General features: G+C 27.4%; 3 protein-coding genes across 7 annotated transcripts; all 3 read right to left on the bottom strand.

Annotated features, from left to right (window-relative positions):
• Positions 1-544: 544 nt before the first annotated feature.
• On the bottom strand, positions 545-6,941 carry LOC100863158 (protein sneaky). Its single transcript, XM_003689811.4, has 6 exons — positions 5,851-6,941; positions 4,351-4,566; positions 3,766-4,067; positions 3,428-3,615; positions 2,171-2,697; positions 545-1,750 (listed from the first exon to the last, which is right to left on the bottom strand). Exons 1-6 carry the CDS (start codon positions 6,130-6,132, stop codon positions 1,103-1,105), a joined length of 2,163 nt encoding a protein of 720 aa, XP_003689859.1. The 5' UTR covers positions 6,133-6,941; the 3' UTR covers positions 545-1,102.
• Positions 6,942-7,394: 453 nt separating this feature from the next.
• Positions 7,395-8,888, bottom strand: CSP3 (chemosensory protein 3). The gene is made up of 3 exons (XM_086915853.1): positions 8,773-8,888; positions 8,316-8,513; positions 7,395-7,777 (listed from the first exon to the last, which is right to left on the bottom strand). Exons 2-3 carry the CDS (start codon positions 8,506-8,508, stop codon positions 7,581-7,583), a joined length of 390 nt encoding a protein of 129 aa, XP_086771979.1. The 5' UTR covers positions 8,509-8,513; positions 8,773-8,888; the 3' UTR covers positions 7,395-7,580.
• On the bottom strand, positions 8,866-19,456 carry Ada2b (Transcriptional adapter 2B). 5 transcript variants are annotated; one of them, XM_012484592.3, is made up of 11 exons: positions 19,178-19,456; positions 18,989-19,086; positions 18,442-18,501; positions 18,198-18,339; positions 17,824-18,041; positions 17,523-17,752; positions 17,205-17,436; positions 16,558-16,607; positions 16,062-16,425; positions 15,708-15,762; positions 8,866-9,003 (listed from the first exon to the last, which is right to left on the bottom strand). In XM_012484592.3, the coding sequence occupies exons 1-11, from the start codon at positions 19,182-19,184 to the stop codon at positions 8,948-8,950; spliced, it is 1,512 nt and encodes a 503-aa protein (XP_012340046.2). In that variant the 5' UTR covers positions 19,185-19,456; the 3' UTR covers positions 8,866-8,947. The 5 variants fall into 5 exon arrangements, 4 of the variants coding, with proteins under 4 accessions (XP_012340046.2, XP_086771978.1, XP_086771976.1 ...); XM_086915852.1 differs by lacking the exon at positions 19,178-19,456 and having other exon boundaries at positions 8,866-9,017; positions 18,989-19,164; XM_086915850.1 differs by lacking the exon at positions 19,178-19,456 and having other exon boundaries at positions 18,989-19,164.
• Positions 19,457-19,475: the final 19 nt, after the last annotated feature.

Genomic DNA, 19,475 nt, shown 5'->3' with positions numbered 1-19,475 from the left:
GGATACAATGAAATGGTAAAAAGAGAAGGATAAAGTGATGGCGAAACAATGATTAAATTCAGGATCCAAGATGCATTATTTTTATCGTGAACAGAATTTAACCAATTTGCGAAATATCCATGTATTTCCAGCGAATTCGTATAATCGCGATCTTTCCTTGAATTACGTGAAATGGATGTAAATCGTTCTGGGACTCGTTATGCTTGAGCTATCTTGATGCAACGTTGATTTCATGGAAATTTAATAAAGGGACGCATAACTCCCCGGGATTCGACAAACCATTGTATTGTTAAAACTACTAGAAACGATTCTACTTCCAAGACACTTTGTATTCCATCCAAAGATGCCGCGTAAATTCAACGTGGTAAATCGTAATGTTTTAAATTCTCGTTCCTTCTTCATGGAATCTGAGATTTCTCGTCGATGTTGCTACGTGAGATTTATGCGTAGAGATGACCTTACTATCTCCGACAATATCGTAATTTATCTAAAAATAACCGGTGAATAGATTCTTGATTAGTATCGTTAGAGCCTTGAGAAAAGAAAAAAAAAAAAAAAAAAAAAAAAAGATTGATGCTACGATCGAGATTTGGATAAATTATTTATCGAATTATCAAATTTTTCTTTGTACTCGAATTTCGTTTATTTAATTATTAACGTTTCTTCTTCTTATGAAAGTTTGTATTTAATAAAGCTTAACAGTAAACATCAGAGCATCTTTTTCATTTTTCCATATCTATTTTATATAACATATTTCTTATCCTCAGAAATCTAAATCTCATGGATATTCTCAGGAATCATTTTTCATCGGTCATTCTTTTCCAGAATTTCACTCAATCTTAACGTAGATATCTTAACGATTAATATATATCTTTCGTTCAATATTAAAAAAAAAATCACTGTACTGATGTATAAATGTGCTCCAACTTTCCTTCCTTCATCTCTATCATTTTTTTCAAGAAAAACTTAAATTAATAATAAACTATATATCCTATATAGACGCACTTCAAACGTGACTCAAACAATCAATTAATATCGTTCTATATAAAACAACTAATATCCTCTTTCATGCGATCAATCAAATGTATAAATTCTTGTTAATCTAGAAATCACTGCGTTGAGTGTCGTATTCTTCCGTCTCGGTGTCGGAGAACTCTGCACAAGCGTAGCAAATCCTCCCCACATCCCTCCAACATTCCTCGCAATACAAGAACGGGCAAGTTGGATTGGGGCACGGCCGATACCTTGGCCCTTTCCTGGGCTCCGGATCCTCGCAAATTAAACACCTCTCCCTGGCGCATTCGAAGTATCTCAACCATCCAAAACGTTTCGGCCACTTGAGCCTAAGCGCCAACCAGAAATCGATCTCGTACTCCAAACGCCGCGTCCTGGCCATGTTCCTCACCTTGGCCTTCATGAACTTGGCGTGCATAAGCCTGCGCCGTAGGGTCTCGTTGTACAGGTGCAACACCCGCCTCTTCTCCCTTCTTCGATAAAAGAAGGAGCAAATGCCACGGCGCATCCTCTGCGTGTAGATGGACCCGAATATCAGCAGGAAGACCAAGAAGAAGGTGCCGTAGATCTTGAATATTATGTAACCTGGAAGTTTGGTGGGCCGTGGCAGGCAAGCCTTGTTCGTGACTACCGTTTTTACACGTTTCTTCACGTTGAAACCCCGAACAGCGCTTCTGATCAACGAAGCGATCACCCCGGTACCTCGGATTTCTAGGTTCAGATCGTGGTGCCCTCTCTGAAAGAGAAAAAAGTCAGAAGAGTTAGAAAAAAATACATAACGTTATTTTTTGCTCACAGGTATTTTGTTCCACTTGTTTCTTTCCTTCTTATTTTATATTTTAAATTAAGAGGAGATAGAAGATCTCACGGTGTATACAGGATTGATTTTTACAAGTTAAAATGTAAAAGTTGATGTACGTTGGATGAGGCTTATTCAATAGTGTGACGAAGATAGAACTATTTCATTCCATTTCTAATGGAAACTTCAATTTGATCTCTTGTTTCTTGAATTGGTTTCAAAAGTATCTCCTCGAGATAATTCGTAAGTCGAATTTAATGGATTAAAGGGAAAGGAAAATTTCTAACCTCTAAGATCGTCACAGAAATATTCAGGGGACGTGTTTCGAGTGTTTAATTTAAATTGGTTGTACTTCACTTGAGTATATTCCATGTAGGCATGCCTTCTGATTATATCCAACACTTCGTAGAATAGCCAATCCAAGATTACAAAAACGGTCACGATGATGAATTCAAGAAGAAGTTTAACCAGCTGACCTACCAAGTGAAGTCCTTCGACTTTGGTTGGTATGGGATGATAGGGGTCGATGAACTTTCTCTTTTCGAGTTTCTTGAACGGCAACAACGTCAAACTGCCACGAACTTTCCTTCTCGCGTCTATTCTCCGGAAATAAGACGTCACGTAGACGTTGTCGAATTCGATATCTGATAAATATTTGTCATTGTAACTGAGAGCGTCCAGAATGATCTTCAGGAATATAAATGATAGGCATCTCTTTATTAGGGTCATCACGGACTTGAAAAGTTTCCTTCGTACAGAGAATTCGTGCACCACAGCTTTGGCAGCGTCCTCGGTATCTTGAAGATCCAAAATCACTGGTGGCAGTTTCACTTTGTATTGGAGTTTCGCATCCTTCAGACTCCTGCTGAATTCGTCTCGGGCACCTTTGAAGAATGATCGTCCCGTTGAACTTTAACATAGGAAATCGAGATTCACGAGCTGTGATTCAACAAATAAAGAAGAGGAATCTTTCTTAACAAAAAAAAAAAAAAAAAAAAAGAAGAAAGAAGAAAATTTCTTTTTCATTCGTTTTGAATTTGATCAAATTGAACTTATTTGAGCGTATATTTTTTGACAACTCATTGATTAGAAATTTGAATTATTCAAATTTAAATCTGAAGTCATATACATTTATAATTTATACCATTTATATATATATATATATCACTGTCAGCTTATCGTTCAATATTCATTATGGTTTTTATAAATCTTTTTTAATGCCAATATCTATCAAGCCTATCTTTTACAGATATGTTGAAAAATTGATCGAAGAATTGGAATTCATAAAAGATGAAAAAATTTTTGAAAAAAACAATAAATAATGTATGTATCTTATTTATAAACGGACAGAACGAATCGTGGCCATTTTTAAAGTCAGAAAGCATTTATTTTGCACATTGGTTATTTTCGAATTTTAAACTTGGCACATACATTATTCAATAGAATTTTAATTCTATGAAAAAAAAAAAAAAAAAGGTTTCAAGTTTTGCTAATTTTCGAAATAAACTATGATTGAAAACTATGTTTAAAGAAAAATTAACGAATGTATTCAATTTTTCGAGATTAATTTTTATGAGATATCAATAAGAAAAATTAAAAGATTTAAACACGTACTTTTTAAAGCGACGTATCCCTCGCCGATGCCACTATCGACTTTTCCCTCAGGATCACAGATGCTAGAACCACCCAATGCTTGGACCAGATTACAGACGAAAGTCAGCTTCATTGGCCAACATATGAGCCAAGCAACGAACAAAGACACTTTTTCGTAACATTTGTCATAAGCGGTGCCAAACATGTCCCTAAAAAATTTTATAAAAATATAAATTTATTAATTTAAACGTATCGTTGGAAATAATAGAGGAGAATTTTTCATGCCAGCTATAATAACCAAATATAACAAATAGACAATTTTTTTTATAATTATTAATATTATTAATTTTTAAACGCACCTACATCTTTGCGCACCTCGGCTAAGTTGCTCTTCGCATCGAGCTTCAATTTTCTTCTTATACTTAGCTTCGTACACTTCACCTTCTGATTTGGCACTTTCAACTTTCTTCTCGTGCTTTTCCTCCATTTCTTTGCTTCTTTTCGTGTCACCTTGCAATTCGTCTAGATAATCGTTCTCCTCTTTTAACCGTATCATTTCTTCTTCTCCTTCTATTTCTTCGACAACTGGACTCATCAAATCCCTGATCGAAGAGAGGGTGTCTTTTATCTCGTTCGCATCCGCTTTCATAGCGTGGATTGCCTTTTAACAAAGATAATATTAACAAAGATATTACACACAGTGTTTTGTATTATATTTTATCAATATACCTGTATTTTTATTCCTATTATAAAATTAATTAAATCGACTAACATTGTAGATTGTAAAGTATAATAATAAACATTATTTTTAATTATTAATTTGTTATTATTTACTATTTCTAATAATCATAAAAATCGTATTTTTATTTATTTGTCATTAAATAAAATTATTGAGAATAATTATGAATGTGGATAAACATGTTATATAAGTATATGCAATGTACCTGTTGAAATGGTTTGAACATTAAATCGAATCTTGTCTTGGTAAGATTGTATGTCAGTTGTGATGTGCATCCAAATGTTCTTATTACTTCCTTAGTGTTAAACAACAAATTAAACAATGGTCCAGCGATCACGTATCCAAAAATCAATGCTCGTAACACACTTCGTCCAGCTCGGCCAAAAAACGTTGGAATCGTTAAAATGCAAATACACCTCACCTGTTATAATAAAAATAATACTTTTTACATGTACATGTATTATTTCATACAAATTATCGTGTTATATCTTCGACGAAATATTTAACAATATTCTTATAAAATTTATATTTGATTGAATAGATCATTAACAATGAAATGAAATAAATTGTTTAACAAGTAACAACAATCGTGCATAAAATTATATGCATATAATAAAATACTCGATGGAAAAATGTTATGCATATAAATATCAGTCGTTAGTATATGAATCAAATATTAAAAATACATGTGATACACATGTAATCGTAATTGATTCATTGAATAATATAATTATTGTAAGTTATATAACGACATTGCTAAATGTTTGTTATCGTTTCACACACTTTAATGCATGCTAATAATAAAATAAACGAGCAAATCGTTAGAATATCTTATAAAACACGTTATTGCGACACTTATATCAGTTTCATAGAATCATATATATTAATCACAATTGCATAAGGAATAAATATTTTCGCGATAAAATTCTATCGATGATTAACATATACAAGATGGGTAAGATTTTAAAAATTTCTTTGTAATTTTTCTTTATAATTATACAAAAATTTGTATCATGTATTTAACAAAAAAAAAAAAAATTATTATAGATATTGTTAAAAAAAGAAATTAAGAATCAAAAATTCATCATTCACGCGTATTATTTTTGTATTTAGAATTTTTATAAAGAATTTTCTAATTGATTCAATTTAAAATGTTTAAAAATATACGAAATGATCTTTCTATTTCAAGTTCTTTCTTTGTTAATTACAAAAAATTTTTAATTGCAAAATTAAATCGTTTATAATTTAAGAAACAAATTCTTATCTGATATTTTTACGTATCAATTTTTAGTTTGTCTCGAATCCTCTAAAATATACATTTTCTCCATTTATCTTTTCTGTTTATCTTTTTCCCCAAATATATTTTTTTTTTTGCCATCTAATAATAATAATAATAAGAAAAGCGTTAAGACACGAAATAATTGTTATATAAATCATTTTATATATTTCGTTTTCGTAAATAAATATAAATAAATTATACTTAATATAAATGTCTAAATTAAATTCAATAACGATTAAAAATTTTATTTCCACATTAAAGCTTTCACGTTTGTAATGAAAATAAAAATAAAATTTAATCAAAACCCTTGTTAAAATTTTCCTCTCCTGTTAAATATTTTAATATCTTTTAGTTTTATGTTAGAACATTTATCAAAATAATTATTAATTATTTTCTATTGAATACACTGAACATGTTAATAATCACCTGAATCGAAACGGCACATCCAATCGATAGCATCAAAATTAGAATACCACCGAGTGACACGGTGGTATATGCGTCGAATTGTAAATCAACGATAATGAGTTCGTATAAAAGAACACCCATAAAAAAGCCAAGAAAGAAGCCGATTATGGCACGTGACCTCTTGTGAGTGCCTATTGGATCGAAAGTAATGTCAAACAAAGTTGGGAAATGCTCTTGGTAATACTTGAAAAAATCCTTCTTGAATTTCTCCACTCGGAGGCCGATAATGGTTACGTTCTCCATTCTTGGTATTTTTTTTTTTTTTTTTTTTTTTTTACGTAGAAAAGTTCAACTTTCAATAATCTGTGTAATCAATTTGTGCAACTCATATGCGACGCGACGTATAGTCGCCTTATTGGTTAGAGAAGAAATCCTTGACATATATTTTCAAGTCCTTACTTTACTTTCACCTTCTCCAAAGTTCTTGTTAATTATCGGAGTCAAGCACCTTGTCTCTAAAAAGTCAGGGAATTTCAACGGGATTTGTTTTTGATATATCAAGGAGAAAAATTCGTATTTTTACCGTGTAGGAGGGAAGAAATTTTCTATTGGATAATCTCATTTTAAAATTGCTGTTTTTTTTTTTTTTTCTTTTTTTGACAAATGAGTTAACGATACCGATCTTCTATTATTCTTCCTCTATTTTCAATTTCCATTTCGACAAAAATTTTGATTAATATGGCTATTAAGAAAATTTATCGCTGAATAATGAAATATTGAACTTTGCTTCGGCTACGGGAGAAAGTTTAAACTTTGTAAAGGAAATACACGATATTCGTGCATACTATTCAAATATAGTATTGCATAACGATTTATAAGGGAAAGTTTTTGAAGAAAATAGAATTGATAGGTAAAAATATGAATATTGAAAATGAAGATTTTTCTCTACATTTAAATTGCAAGATATTACTATTTTAAGAATATTTTTAAATTCATGGTTTCACCAATAGTTCAGTTAACGTTACTGCAAAATATAATTAATCTTAATTATATTCTAAATATCATTTGTATGTAAATTAAAATTATTTATATCCAATCATTTAATTATATGGTACAAAATATTTTAATAAAAAAAAATTATCTGATCATTTGAAAAAAATCACAGATAAAAAATGAAATTACTTATGCATTCTAATGCTATGATAACTTACTTTGTAAATATATAATGAGACTTCTTCCCTGAGTAAACATTAGACACGAGGAAAATTATAGAGGACTTCATATCGAGACTGAATTATTAAAATTACAAAGATCGCTTTCAAAATTATATAATCAGTCGTCGTTCGATATTTCTTACCGGTTTTAAAATGATACGATGGATGACCATATATCGCACGATGAATACGAAATCGTACGAAATAATGCTTGTTTTTTTTTTTTTTTTTTTTTTCGTGCATGAAATCGAAAACAGCAAAAAGGAATTTAAAATTTTATCACGTCTGGTCAACTGATCTCCCTCACTGAAATTTTTTTTTTTTCTTTCTTTCAAAAACAAACAGTTCACATTAATTCACAAAAGACGATTTTATTCCTGTTATAAACTTACACTAATTGTCACGTCGAGATTGTTTTCCGCTTCTTTCATTTATACTACAACTGCTTATTATATCGTCTACATATATATATATATATATCAAGATTATGAGTAATTTTATAAATGAATCTTCAATAATGATTCTCAATTTATTAAATTAAACACTAATGCCGAGCTTCTTCGCTTCTTCCTCGAATTTGACTCTGTACTTCTTGTCTGGATCGTATTTGTTGGCAAGGGCATCCCACATTTCTGGCTTATTCTCGACCAAGAACTTGATCACTTTCTTGATCACGTCTCGTTGCTTCTCAGAGCATTTTTTGCAATCGGTGGCCAAAGCATCAGGCAAGACTCCTGAAAGATGGAATTATTAATTAGAGAGAAATAAAATTAAAAATAATATCAAAATCAAATACACGATATATGTGAGATTAACACATTATTAATAAGCTATATTATATTCTAATATGTTCTTATACTCTGTTATCTTTTAATTCTATTTTAACCTTATAATTTTATACCATGCATAATTTGTTTTGTCATGTCATGACATGTCTTTTTTCTAAATTTTATTCAATTTATCATTATATATATATTATTTATTACTATATCGTGGAACTAATACCAAATACTTTATTTGCAATAATCAATAATTATTTAAAATATTAGGAAACGTGTTATAAACATCAAAAAATTCGATTCAATCAAAATAAATAATATCGATGAAACTAATCAAATAAAATTGTAAATTAAAAAAGTTATAAAAAATAATATAAATTTCTAAGAAATATCAAATTTCTTGTAAGTTTGTTAAATACAATTTGATTTTTTCCTTTCTTTCTTCTGTTCTTCGTTTTTCGTTATAAAATAAATAAGATTTCATTATACGTACGTTTGAGTTCATTTCCTTCTGCTGTGCATCTTCCTTCATCCATCAAACACTTGAAGTAATTGTTTAACAAACGTTCACTATGCAGAATTTCGTCCACATTAATATTGTCAAATTTACTTGTATATTCGTCTGGACGAGCAGCCACAAGGATAATGGCCGCCATAAAGACCAAACAAATTATTGAGACCTTCATGATCGCTATTAAGAAATTAAGAGTTACAATTAAAACACTTTTATAAATCCAAAAATCAAGGCATCCAAAGATTAAAAAATAAAAATTATTTTTTCCTGAAACACCATTTGAAAGTTTAACATAAATGGCATGATAAATTCAAGATTAAAAATTAAATTTATATTTTAAAATTACTTTTGAAATATCTAACAATCACAAGATTGGATTTTAATTAAACACCGATTCGTTCACGATAATCTAATACTAATGATGATGAATCCTTACATTTGATATATAAATTGATCGATATTCAAAGACAATTAAACGATTTATGAAGTAATGCATACTTTAGTAGAACGCGCGAAACACTCACCTGGACGTGTTAGCTGCTATTAGTTGTACGATTGTAAAAGTCCTCTGGCTCATGGCACTTATATATGCCCGCTTACTGGTGGTAGGATTAATCGTGGAGGTCCATAATGGTCGAAGGTGGGAACAATGACGACCGAACTCTACCTGGAATACTTATACTGTACTTTTACCTTCGTTTTATTCAAACTTCTGGAAATATTTGATTTTTTCGTTATTACGCATTTTAATGAATTTCTAACATACTTGATTAATCATATGATAGTGTATCTCTATTTGCTTCTAAAGTTTCCATTCGTGCGAAAAATATATTAGTGTTTTTTTTTTTTTTTTTTTTTTTTTTATAGGAAATTGATATAATTAGATAAAAGAAAATAGCGTGAAACAATAATATTTTGTTTTTTATTATTGAAACTCAATATCAAAAATTTCAACGAATTAAAAGATCAAATTGGAATAGAATATGAATATATGAATTTTTTTTTTATTTTTACTTAAATATGAGATATTGATCGTAGTTATAAAAAATTTTCTTAAATAAATATAAGATGTAAGAAAATTTTATTTTATTAAGAGTACGATTTATTTTTTTTTTTTTTGCAATGTATTAATAATTTATAATAATTTATTCTTTCTTTAACATATTTAATATTTAATTTTAAACTTATATATTCTACCATTTTTTTTTATGACGATTGTTGGAAGATCATAATAATTAAAAGTGTATACTTAACATAACGAAAGAATGTAAGAGAACGTAAGAAGAACATTAAAAGTCTTTTTATTTCTATTTTCTTCCGTCACATTAAGAAACAAAATATTCGAATAATATGTTAATTTGATTTCGATATTACGTTCAGTTTTTTAATTAAATCTTTAAAAAAAGAATGAAGGAAAAAAGTTAGGAAATTTTATATTTCTTCTTGTATCACTGAGTAAGATTATATTATGAAAATGATCATTAATTATGTAATAACACAAGTTCAATTGGATGAATTTAAATATGTTTAAAAAATTATAATTTTAATATTATAATTAACATAATAATATTTTTATTGCATATATTTTTTTAATTTATATTTTATTCACGGTATAATAACCGCAAATAAAAAGTATTCGTAAAAACTTGCTCTTCAACTTCTGGTTAATCTGTTTATTATGCTTAAAACTAGATTTGAAAATAAAAACCATGATTTTATATGATTATACATTGAATCGAAAGATATATTGCTTTCTTAGTTTTATTTTTCATGTTGTATTTTAAACTAAGTATGAATAATTAATGTAATCATAACTGTTTTAAAAAAAATTGTTATCAAAATTATTAGTTGTATCTTAGAATATTCGTACAATATATAATGTGTAATAAGTGTTATGTAATATTTTAAAATAATTTTCTGTAAGAATAAAACAATAAAAATTAGTTAAACACGAAATATAAAATCAAAATATTATGAATTTAACTTTAATAAAGATATTAAACTATTAATATAAAAATATTATATTTTTACAAATAAAAATACGTGTTATAAGAATAATTTGTAATTAAAAACATGCTAATCTAATTCCGAGTCAAAGTTATTTTTCTCTTCAAAAAATAAACTATGTTTTCAAACCAATCTTTTTTATTTTGTTCAATAGAATTAGAAATACAAATTTTATTTCTAAAAGAAAAAGATAAATTTTTTTTTATTTTTCTACAAATATTTATATACCTATTTTTGAATTTCATTACCATGAAAATTATTTTATCTATTCGATAATCTTGTCCTATGCTAATTCAATCATTTAAATAATTCTGTCATAAATGCTACTTTATTTATTTCTAAAACTTTCAACGAACACTGTCAGAAATTGGATAAACAGATAAACGCGAGATCTCATGTATGATAATAATATTAGAATGTTCTTCTCAGAAACTCAATGAGGAATTTATTGTCCAAATTTTATGGAATAGATGAAAAAATGTTATATTAAACAATCAATATTATTATATATAAATAAAAATAACATGATCTTGAAACAATTTGAAGAAAATATAATAATATCAGAATAAATTTATAAAATATGGAACGTATTCTGTAATTCTAGATTTGTTATTGATTCAACAATGATGATTCATTCAAAAATAATTATTGAAAAGAATGTCTTTAATGAAAAATATTCTTGAAGAATGTGATATAAATTTTCATCAGGATGAACAATTATAATAATTATAATGGTAATAATGAGTATAAATAAAAAATTTTTAATTGATTGATTTTTATTTTATGAATCATCATTTTTATCCATACATCACCATAGCTAATGTATTTTTTATTTTTCTTAAAGAATATAAAATGATGTCATTTATTTTCGCATGAAAAAATAAAAAAAGCAATATAAAATATATTTATGAATCACCGATATATTTTTCTTGAATTTTATTTTTTTAATTTTAATCAAAAATTATATTTTAAATTGATATTTTGTTTTTCAAAATTATATAATACATTTTTTTTATTTCACTATAGAATTTGTAAAATATTTATTAAGACATTAATATTGATAAATATTTACTTTTCAATAATTAACCGAAAATAGTATCAGTTAAAAAAACGAAAAAAGAAAATACTTTTTTGACATGTAATATTGTTTTCAAATAAAAAAAAAAAAAAAGAATAAGACTTAAATTATTTTTTCATGAAAGATTAAAATATGACGATATTTATAAAATTATAACGTAAATAAAAAGATTAAAAAATGCAAAAAAAGTATTTAAATTATCAACGAAGGACGTACAAAATGAAAAAAAAAAAGTTACAAAGACGTCAGAAACTTTAATTCAAGGAAGTTCACGATTTCTAACATGACGCATTATACGACATTCGTTCGATCGTGATTCTTTATGCGAAACATAGGTTACACTAGCAATTATAATAATAAATTATTCTAATTGCGATATTAACTTTACATATCACGTACCGAAGATCGTGTGAATAATACGTATAAGGTTAAAATTTTAAAATTCAATTTTTATGTTAATATAGTTCAATTGAATAATATAATAAAAAGGAAGCCTGCTTAGAACCTGTTAAAAGAAATTTTTTCGAAATCAATCAAGGGCTTAGAAATTAAGGATATTTGATAGATATCTTTCTACTAACAATTGATAATTTGATAATTAGAAAAATTATGTAATTATCCAAAATACATATAATATACTATATAAAGTTGTAATATTTATGAATTTTAATTAATTAAATATATGTCAATATGAAACTATTTTTGATAAGAATTAATGTGATAAGAGTTAATAATTTGTTACCACATATTTTGTATTTTACTTATGTGATAAATATCTCAACATATTAAAAATTGAAGATACGCAAAAAATTAGAGATTAAATTTTAGAAGAAAAATTGTGTAACGATATTTTTTTAGAAAATTTAAAAGGTAAGATTTACATTAAAGTCAAAAGAAATGTTCATAGTCTAGGAACTGACCGGAGTAAATATTTGCTTGAAGAAGAAGAAGAGAAGAAAAAGATGTTTTCTGTGTAATTCTGACTCATCCTAACACACTTACTAAATATTATTTAAATAATATTCATCTTCAAATATATTCATATTACAAATAATTTTCGCAATAATAAAAATATGCAAAAAATAATTAATTTACAAAAAAATATATTATGGAGATTAAAAATAATCTGATAATATTTATATACAATACATTTGTATACATATTTGATGAAAGAGATAATAATTCAACAAATATTATTCAGCAAAATTAAAAAAAAAAATTAATCATTCCGAGATTATAACATATGAGAAAAGGATAATTTAAGGAATAATTTAAAAAATGGTACGAAATTAATAGAAATATGATTTTAAGGGAAAATACCTATTGTACAGTTTATTTTATACATTCAACGACTGTTTGATTCAAGTACAAGAAAGCATTTCGCTTTGAAATATTAATTCTTCCATTACTTCTAGAACAATGAGGAGTAACAAACTCGTTGTTACAAATACAAATACATCCCAGAATAGAAATTCTATTGAATTCTTCAAAACATTTCGAATCCTTATAACCATTACACTCACTCTTCAATAAACGATCACTCTCATCTTTTTTTTAACCAAAAACTTTCACATTTCATCATTTTTCGATATGAAATAAAAAAAACATGAATGCAAATTTATCCCCTAAATTTTATAAACGACAGTGCGCTTGTGAATTTGTTATAAAGGTCACTGAAATGTTTTTATATTGAACTTTATTTTCTTGAACTTTTTAAATTACTATATTTTAAGTAACTACAGGAAGGCGTATCGTTCTCTTCGTTCGAGATAACATTGTTTATGTTCATTCATTTGAACAGTCTCTATTCTTAATGGACCATTTCTTATAGAAATATTACAGTCAAACGACGGATAAATCGATCCGTGCAAATTATCACCAACGATTGGGAATCATAAAAAAAAAAAAAAAAAAAAAGCCAAAGAAAAAAATTAACTAAAAAATTTTCAAAATATTTGATTTATAAAAAATATGTATCGAAAGCGTCTTAAAAGTATGTGGAAGTCCCATGAAGCAACAAATAAAATTCAAATTATTATGAACAAAGAATATAAGAATATCACACAATAAAAAACAGAAAATAGCAATTAATTTTTGAGTTGTTCCCCAAATAAGTAAATAAAAAAAAAAAAAAAGTGATTAGAATAAGTTTTTAAAAATGCGTCTATCGAAGAATAATTATGCCCTTTTGTGGAAACTTAGGGCAGAAAATAGAATTATATCGAACAAAAGGGATAATAGTCTTCTACTCTCCGTAAAAAATATGAGCAGCTATTTCCCTATTTTGTTATCTAACTAGTGCTTAAGCAATATACCACAAGTATTATTTAGAAATGAAAAGTATTTTTTAAGACTTCTTTTTTCTTTTTATATATATGATTTTTTTTATAATTACTTACAATTGTAAGCAATTTCTTTTATTTATATACATATATATATATATGTATATATATACACATATATATATTTTTTCCACATTTTTTTATATCTATATAATGATATAAGATAAAATTTTTATTTTAATCTCTCGCACGAATAAAGCCATTTTCGAAATTTCAAAAAGCGGGGATTATTGGAAGTACTGAATTATATTAAAGCAAAAGATTAATCTTTTTTTCTGTTTTCTTTCTTTTAATTTTTCTAATATTTGAAAATTTATAATCAAATTAACTCTGCTATTTTTCGAAGCTTTCAGCTTATACTAAATAAAAGCTGTTAGCATATATCAAGAGTTTTCTCAAGAAGTGCACTAAGAATGCACAAATTAGTATAAATATTACTCCTCTTTTTTTTATTTTTTAATAATTTTAAAATTATAGATAACTATTATTAGAAGCAATGGAAAATAATTGATTTTCCTAAAAAGTTAAAGTGTCTTTTTCTGCAATACATGTTTGGCTCAGAACACCACCAATATCACACAATATGCTTAACGCATCATTAGGTTATGCCGCCATTATTTTTGTGCTTTAAAAGTAGTATCACTAAGAAGGTACTATTTTTCGTTCATATTTACAAATATTACACAGGCAACAGATAAATTACCTAATATCATATTATCTTCATGGTAATAACAAATGTCCTCTTATAACCTGCTCTTTGTACCATCCTTTATCAATAAGGAATATTCTTTAAGTTATTTAAAGAATCTATGGAATAAAATGTATTTGTTTGCGCGTAAAATCATGCATGCGAAAAACGTTTAGGAGTTTTTTTAATGGACAAATTTTTAAGAATGCGAAGAAATATCTGTGTTATTACGCGTGTGTATGTATACATGTGTACAGTTTAAGGACATTATACTTATTATTAAACTAGAAATATTCAATACTTTCATGAGAAAATCTTAGCTATATAAATATTTTAAAGTGCCTTTTATTTAAATATTTTAACACGTATTCTGCCAGAAACTTTCAAATACTATTACATAAAATATCAATTGATGATAAGTTCCCGGATGGATACGTTTCAATCATTTAAATGTTGTATTAAACAACGATCTATAAATCTCGACTACAACGTGACTTCTTCCTTCGTTTCCTTATTGTCAAGTATGGTAACAAATCACATTTGAAACAGATAGAAAAGAGCATGTGCAATTAATAGTCTACACAAGAAAATATTATAGTGGAAGAATTAATTGAGCAATATGTTCATGGCTCTATAAAGGCAGTGTAAGAGATATATTTTCTCGATAAGAAGTGTTAAATAATTCCTAATGTAACATTAAAAGTCAAACAGAAGTTTAAGATAACAACATTAAAATAAAGTACAGAAGCGCACGGAAGTATTTTGCACGATACGGTGATAATAATTTAATATTTGAATTTTTAAAAAGTAATCAACAATATTGATAATTGACGGTCAGATTGTTATAAACGACGTAATAATTTAATAAAAACAATAAAACTTAATAAAAATTTTTTCAAATAATTATTTTTCGGATAATCTAAATTAGTGCTTTGTCAGTTTATAACGAAATAAAGAAGTCAATCAAACACTTTTTATCGTTCTTAACAATTTATCCGCCAATACATTCATTTAAATATTTATTATTTAAACAAAAAAGTAAAGAATCGTCTTTGCATATTAAATTATGTACACACGCATTCTCTCTCTACCTGCCCTATATATGTTAATTAAATCAGACTCAAACTTTAATTATATCTAAGACTTAGTTTGCAAAATAAAAGGTGACTTAGAATGGAAATGGTCGTTAATTTTTTACATGTTTAATCAATTGGCCGCGATCCAGCCATTTGCTACCAGATAATGTAATATCTTACTCTCTGGTTCCGATTGAGGTACAACGCCTGATCTTCTATTACCATTTAGATATTCCTGCAAATATACAATTTTTATTTATATAACATATACAGAATATGATAAATTTTATTTTCTAAAATCTATTCATAACAATTTTTTTTTTGTTTGATATGAAATAAAATTTACTATTTGATGTCTCTTAAACAAAATTCCTAAAAATAAAATTGATAGAAAAAATATAAAGATTTCTTTATTATTTGTAGTAATCATATATAACTGGATATACCAATTTTTGAAAGAATATAATATTTACTTAAATAGAAAATAATCTTATTATTTACTATTTAAAATAATTTATTTATATAAAAACTTACTTGCAACAACAATGTCTTTTGTGTTAAATACTGTGTTGGCTTCAGATCAAGTTGAAGACATAAGGATTTTTCTTGTTTTGTCAATAAATGAGCTGCTGCTTCCATTTCTATATCTCGTTCCTCTGAATCTCCCGCTGTTGTGCAAGATTTTCCAGAAGTTGTCGCAGTATAATTCTTTTCTGCGGCAGAACTGGAGCTGGTAGAATGCTGGCTGGAAGAATTTGGATTGTTATCCGGCTCCGCCCACTGATTGGCTAGAGTCGTCATCCGATTGGGATTGGTTTGATTGATTGAGAAGCTGCTGCTGGGTAAGTCTTTTGCAATGTACTTTCGGTCGGTGGAAGAGTAACTTTTTTCTTCTTCTCTATATATAAAACAAATTTATCTTTAAATCATCTATTTTATTATTATTTTTCATTTATTATACGATGTTTTATATATATAATTATGTTAAATTAAGTTTATTACAAAAGTCAACTTTAGAATAATTTTGTACCTTTTTTTTGAGGTGTGGCGGTGTATTGGTGTGGACGGCCCACTGCTGCCCTAAGTGAAATGCAAACTGATACAATCTGTTCACAAATGCCTGGCAACACGCACCACAAACAATGGAATTAGTTAAATGAGAAGCAAAAGCTAGTGTATACAGTATAATATAGACTCTGATATTCAAATTATAATTATTAATGAATTCTTATATATCAATAATTTATTATTTGTATTAATTGCATATAAATTTTTGAATAACATATTTATGTTATAAATGTAAAATAATCAATATAAATATGAAATAATATAAAACTATAACAAATAAATATACTAAGAAATTCGTTTTATTTTAAAATAACAATTATTTCAATTTATTTTCGTAGAACATAATTAAAATTACAAACATAAAATTGTAAAAAAAAATATATCTTAAATGACATTTAATAAGTCCAAAAGTTCTACTAGCTTTTACGAATATGTTCTAAAATATACTTTGAAATTTAAGTAGATATACCTAATATATATTTTATACAATAGAGTATAAAATAAAAGGTATACCATTAAAAAAAAAAAAAAAAAGAAAAAAAGAAAAAAAAATTCAATTGCCATTGCAATGTGGGAAAAGTTAACAAATACATGAATACCAATACTTACAGATTTTTTTTCATTCCAATGATCTACAGTATCATTTTGTCCCTGAGTTTGTGCCATCACTTGTTCGAAATGAGCGCATTCTTCATGTCTTGTAATACCATGTTCTCGATAACGAAATAATTCTGAAAGACGTAACCGTAATTCTCTTTCCCTTTCAAGATTTGTTAAAAATTGTTCATATTCCTGTGCCGTGTAAAACTGTGCAAATACTCGTGTTCTATCTCTAAACTCCCTATAATATATTACAGATTTATTATCAAAATATTGTACAAAACAAAATATTATTTTTATTCAATATTATTCAATAGTTAAACATACTTTTCCTCTTTCGATTGTTTTTTCTTTATTGTTTTATCTTTTCTAGATGAAGCAAAAAATGCAGAAACAAGCTGATAATCGCGTACAACTCTTTTTCGTCGTGCTCTCTCCCTTAAATTATTAGTATACATGTCAACTTGTGCAAGTTTAAGTGCTATATCCAAATCATCATCTTCTGCTGGATTTAAAAATAAAGAAGAAACAAGTGATTCTGCTTCATGATTGTAATCCTGTAGAAAAGATTTCAATGGTATAACAATAATGTATTGTGAAATAGAAATATTTTTAATTTAAAATGTACCCTTTCAAAATCATCTCGTTGTGGCATATATCCCAGTTGTGCAGCTTCTTCTGGAGTGATATCCAAAGGTGGTAATCGAGATGTGAGATCAGGTGATAGAGGTCCATGATCTGACTTAGTTTGATCTGTAATATTTGGTTTGTAGCTTTCTGTAGGAGGCCATGTATGTTTTCCAATATTTCCATCAAGATACCTAGCAATATATTCTTCTTTTGCTTCTGTGAGATAAAAATAAATTATGTATAGAAAATAATTTTTTATATATTAATTTTTTTAATTTATTTATTAAACAATCAATTTTGTAAGATTATATTTTTTTTGCTAAAATTATATAATATTATTTAATGCAAAAAGTTACAGTACAACAAATGTACCTTCTGGCGTACGTGTTTCAATATGTTTACTAATATCTTCCCAATTTCCAAAACCAAATTGTTCAATGGCATCCAAAAGTCTAAGTTGTTCTCTAGCAGTCCAGTTTCCCCTACCATTAAATATGCTAATGGTACCAGAATCCTATAAAATATAAAAATTCATTAATTTTTTAATCAAAAGTATAACTTTTTTGTATTTAAAAGCAGTTTATTAAACTTTTAAACCTCTTAATTCAGTACTTACCATAAACTGATAAGAGTGGTCATTTTTATGTGGTCCAATTTCAGCTCCAGCGGAAAAACACTATTAAATTTAAAAAATATTATTCTTTTTCTAATAAAAGATACTTATGAATAATTATTTTTAATAAAAAATATCTTTATATATTTATAAATAATTTATTTTAAAATAGTATTTCATTTATTTGTATCATTTATTTTTATTAATTATATTGTAAAGAAACATAATATTTTTAAAATAATATTTTTTCTTTTTTATTTTATTGGTTCTAAAATTTTGACATATTTGTATCAAATAGAAGTGACATACGTATGCATGTGTTACCACGTGATTAGAACCATTTCATTCAGTTCGAGTAGTAGTATAATATAATAATTTCAGAACTTGTCGACAAAAAAAGGGTGGGGACTAAAAAAGGAATCTCAACACGCAAAATCCAGTAAAGTTAGAAGGATAGACGAAGATATGACAGAGATCAGCAAGGGAGGGCAAAGAGGGGGGAAAAGGAGACGTGAACACGTGATCAAGAACAAGCATACGCTCGTCTCACCTGCAAACAGAGGTCGAAATCTGGGCATTCTACACATCTTACACGTAAACCCGAGATGTCCTCTTGACAATAGGTGCAGTTGTATTTAGCATACAAATCTGAAATCGAGGATTCGTAATACATTTCACCTCTGATTATAGCTTGTCGAATGGCAATCCGTATTCCCTTTGTCCCGATGTAAATACATACCCGCCATTATTGTCCTGCAGGGTTCTTCCAGAACGATCCGGATGACGTCACCGCATGCCAGAAACCCATAAGTTTATCACGTACACTGAACGTGTAAGCTTGACCCCATTTTTTCCGCGAAATCGTATGAAAACGCGGAAAAATCGTGATGCGTCCTTCTGGACGCTCTAATTATCGTGCGTAAATTCGTTAAAAATCTCTATGGAAAAAATGTTGTTTACGACTGTTGCGTCGCGAAACGAGTACGCATGCGTTCCTCTCCTACCATTTATGAACTACATTTCAGGTTCGCCAACTG

Source organism: Apis florea, unplaced genomic scaffold (assembly GCF_048593485.1).
Source record: "Apis florea isolate Af1SG1 unplaced genomic scaffold, ASM4859348v1 contig_3798_pilon, whole genome shotgun sequence".
Lineage (NCBI taxonomy): Eukaryota > Metazoa > Arthropoda > Insecta > Hymenoptera > Apidae > Apis > Apis florea.
This window is presented reverse-complemented; position numbering and strand designations above follow the sequence as displayed.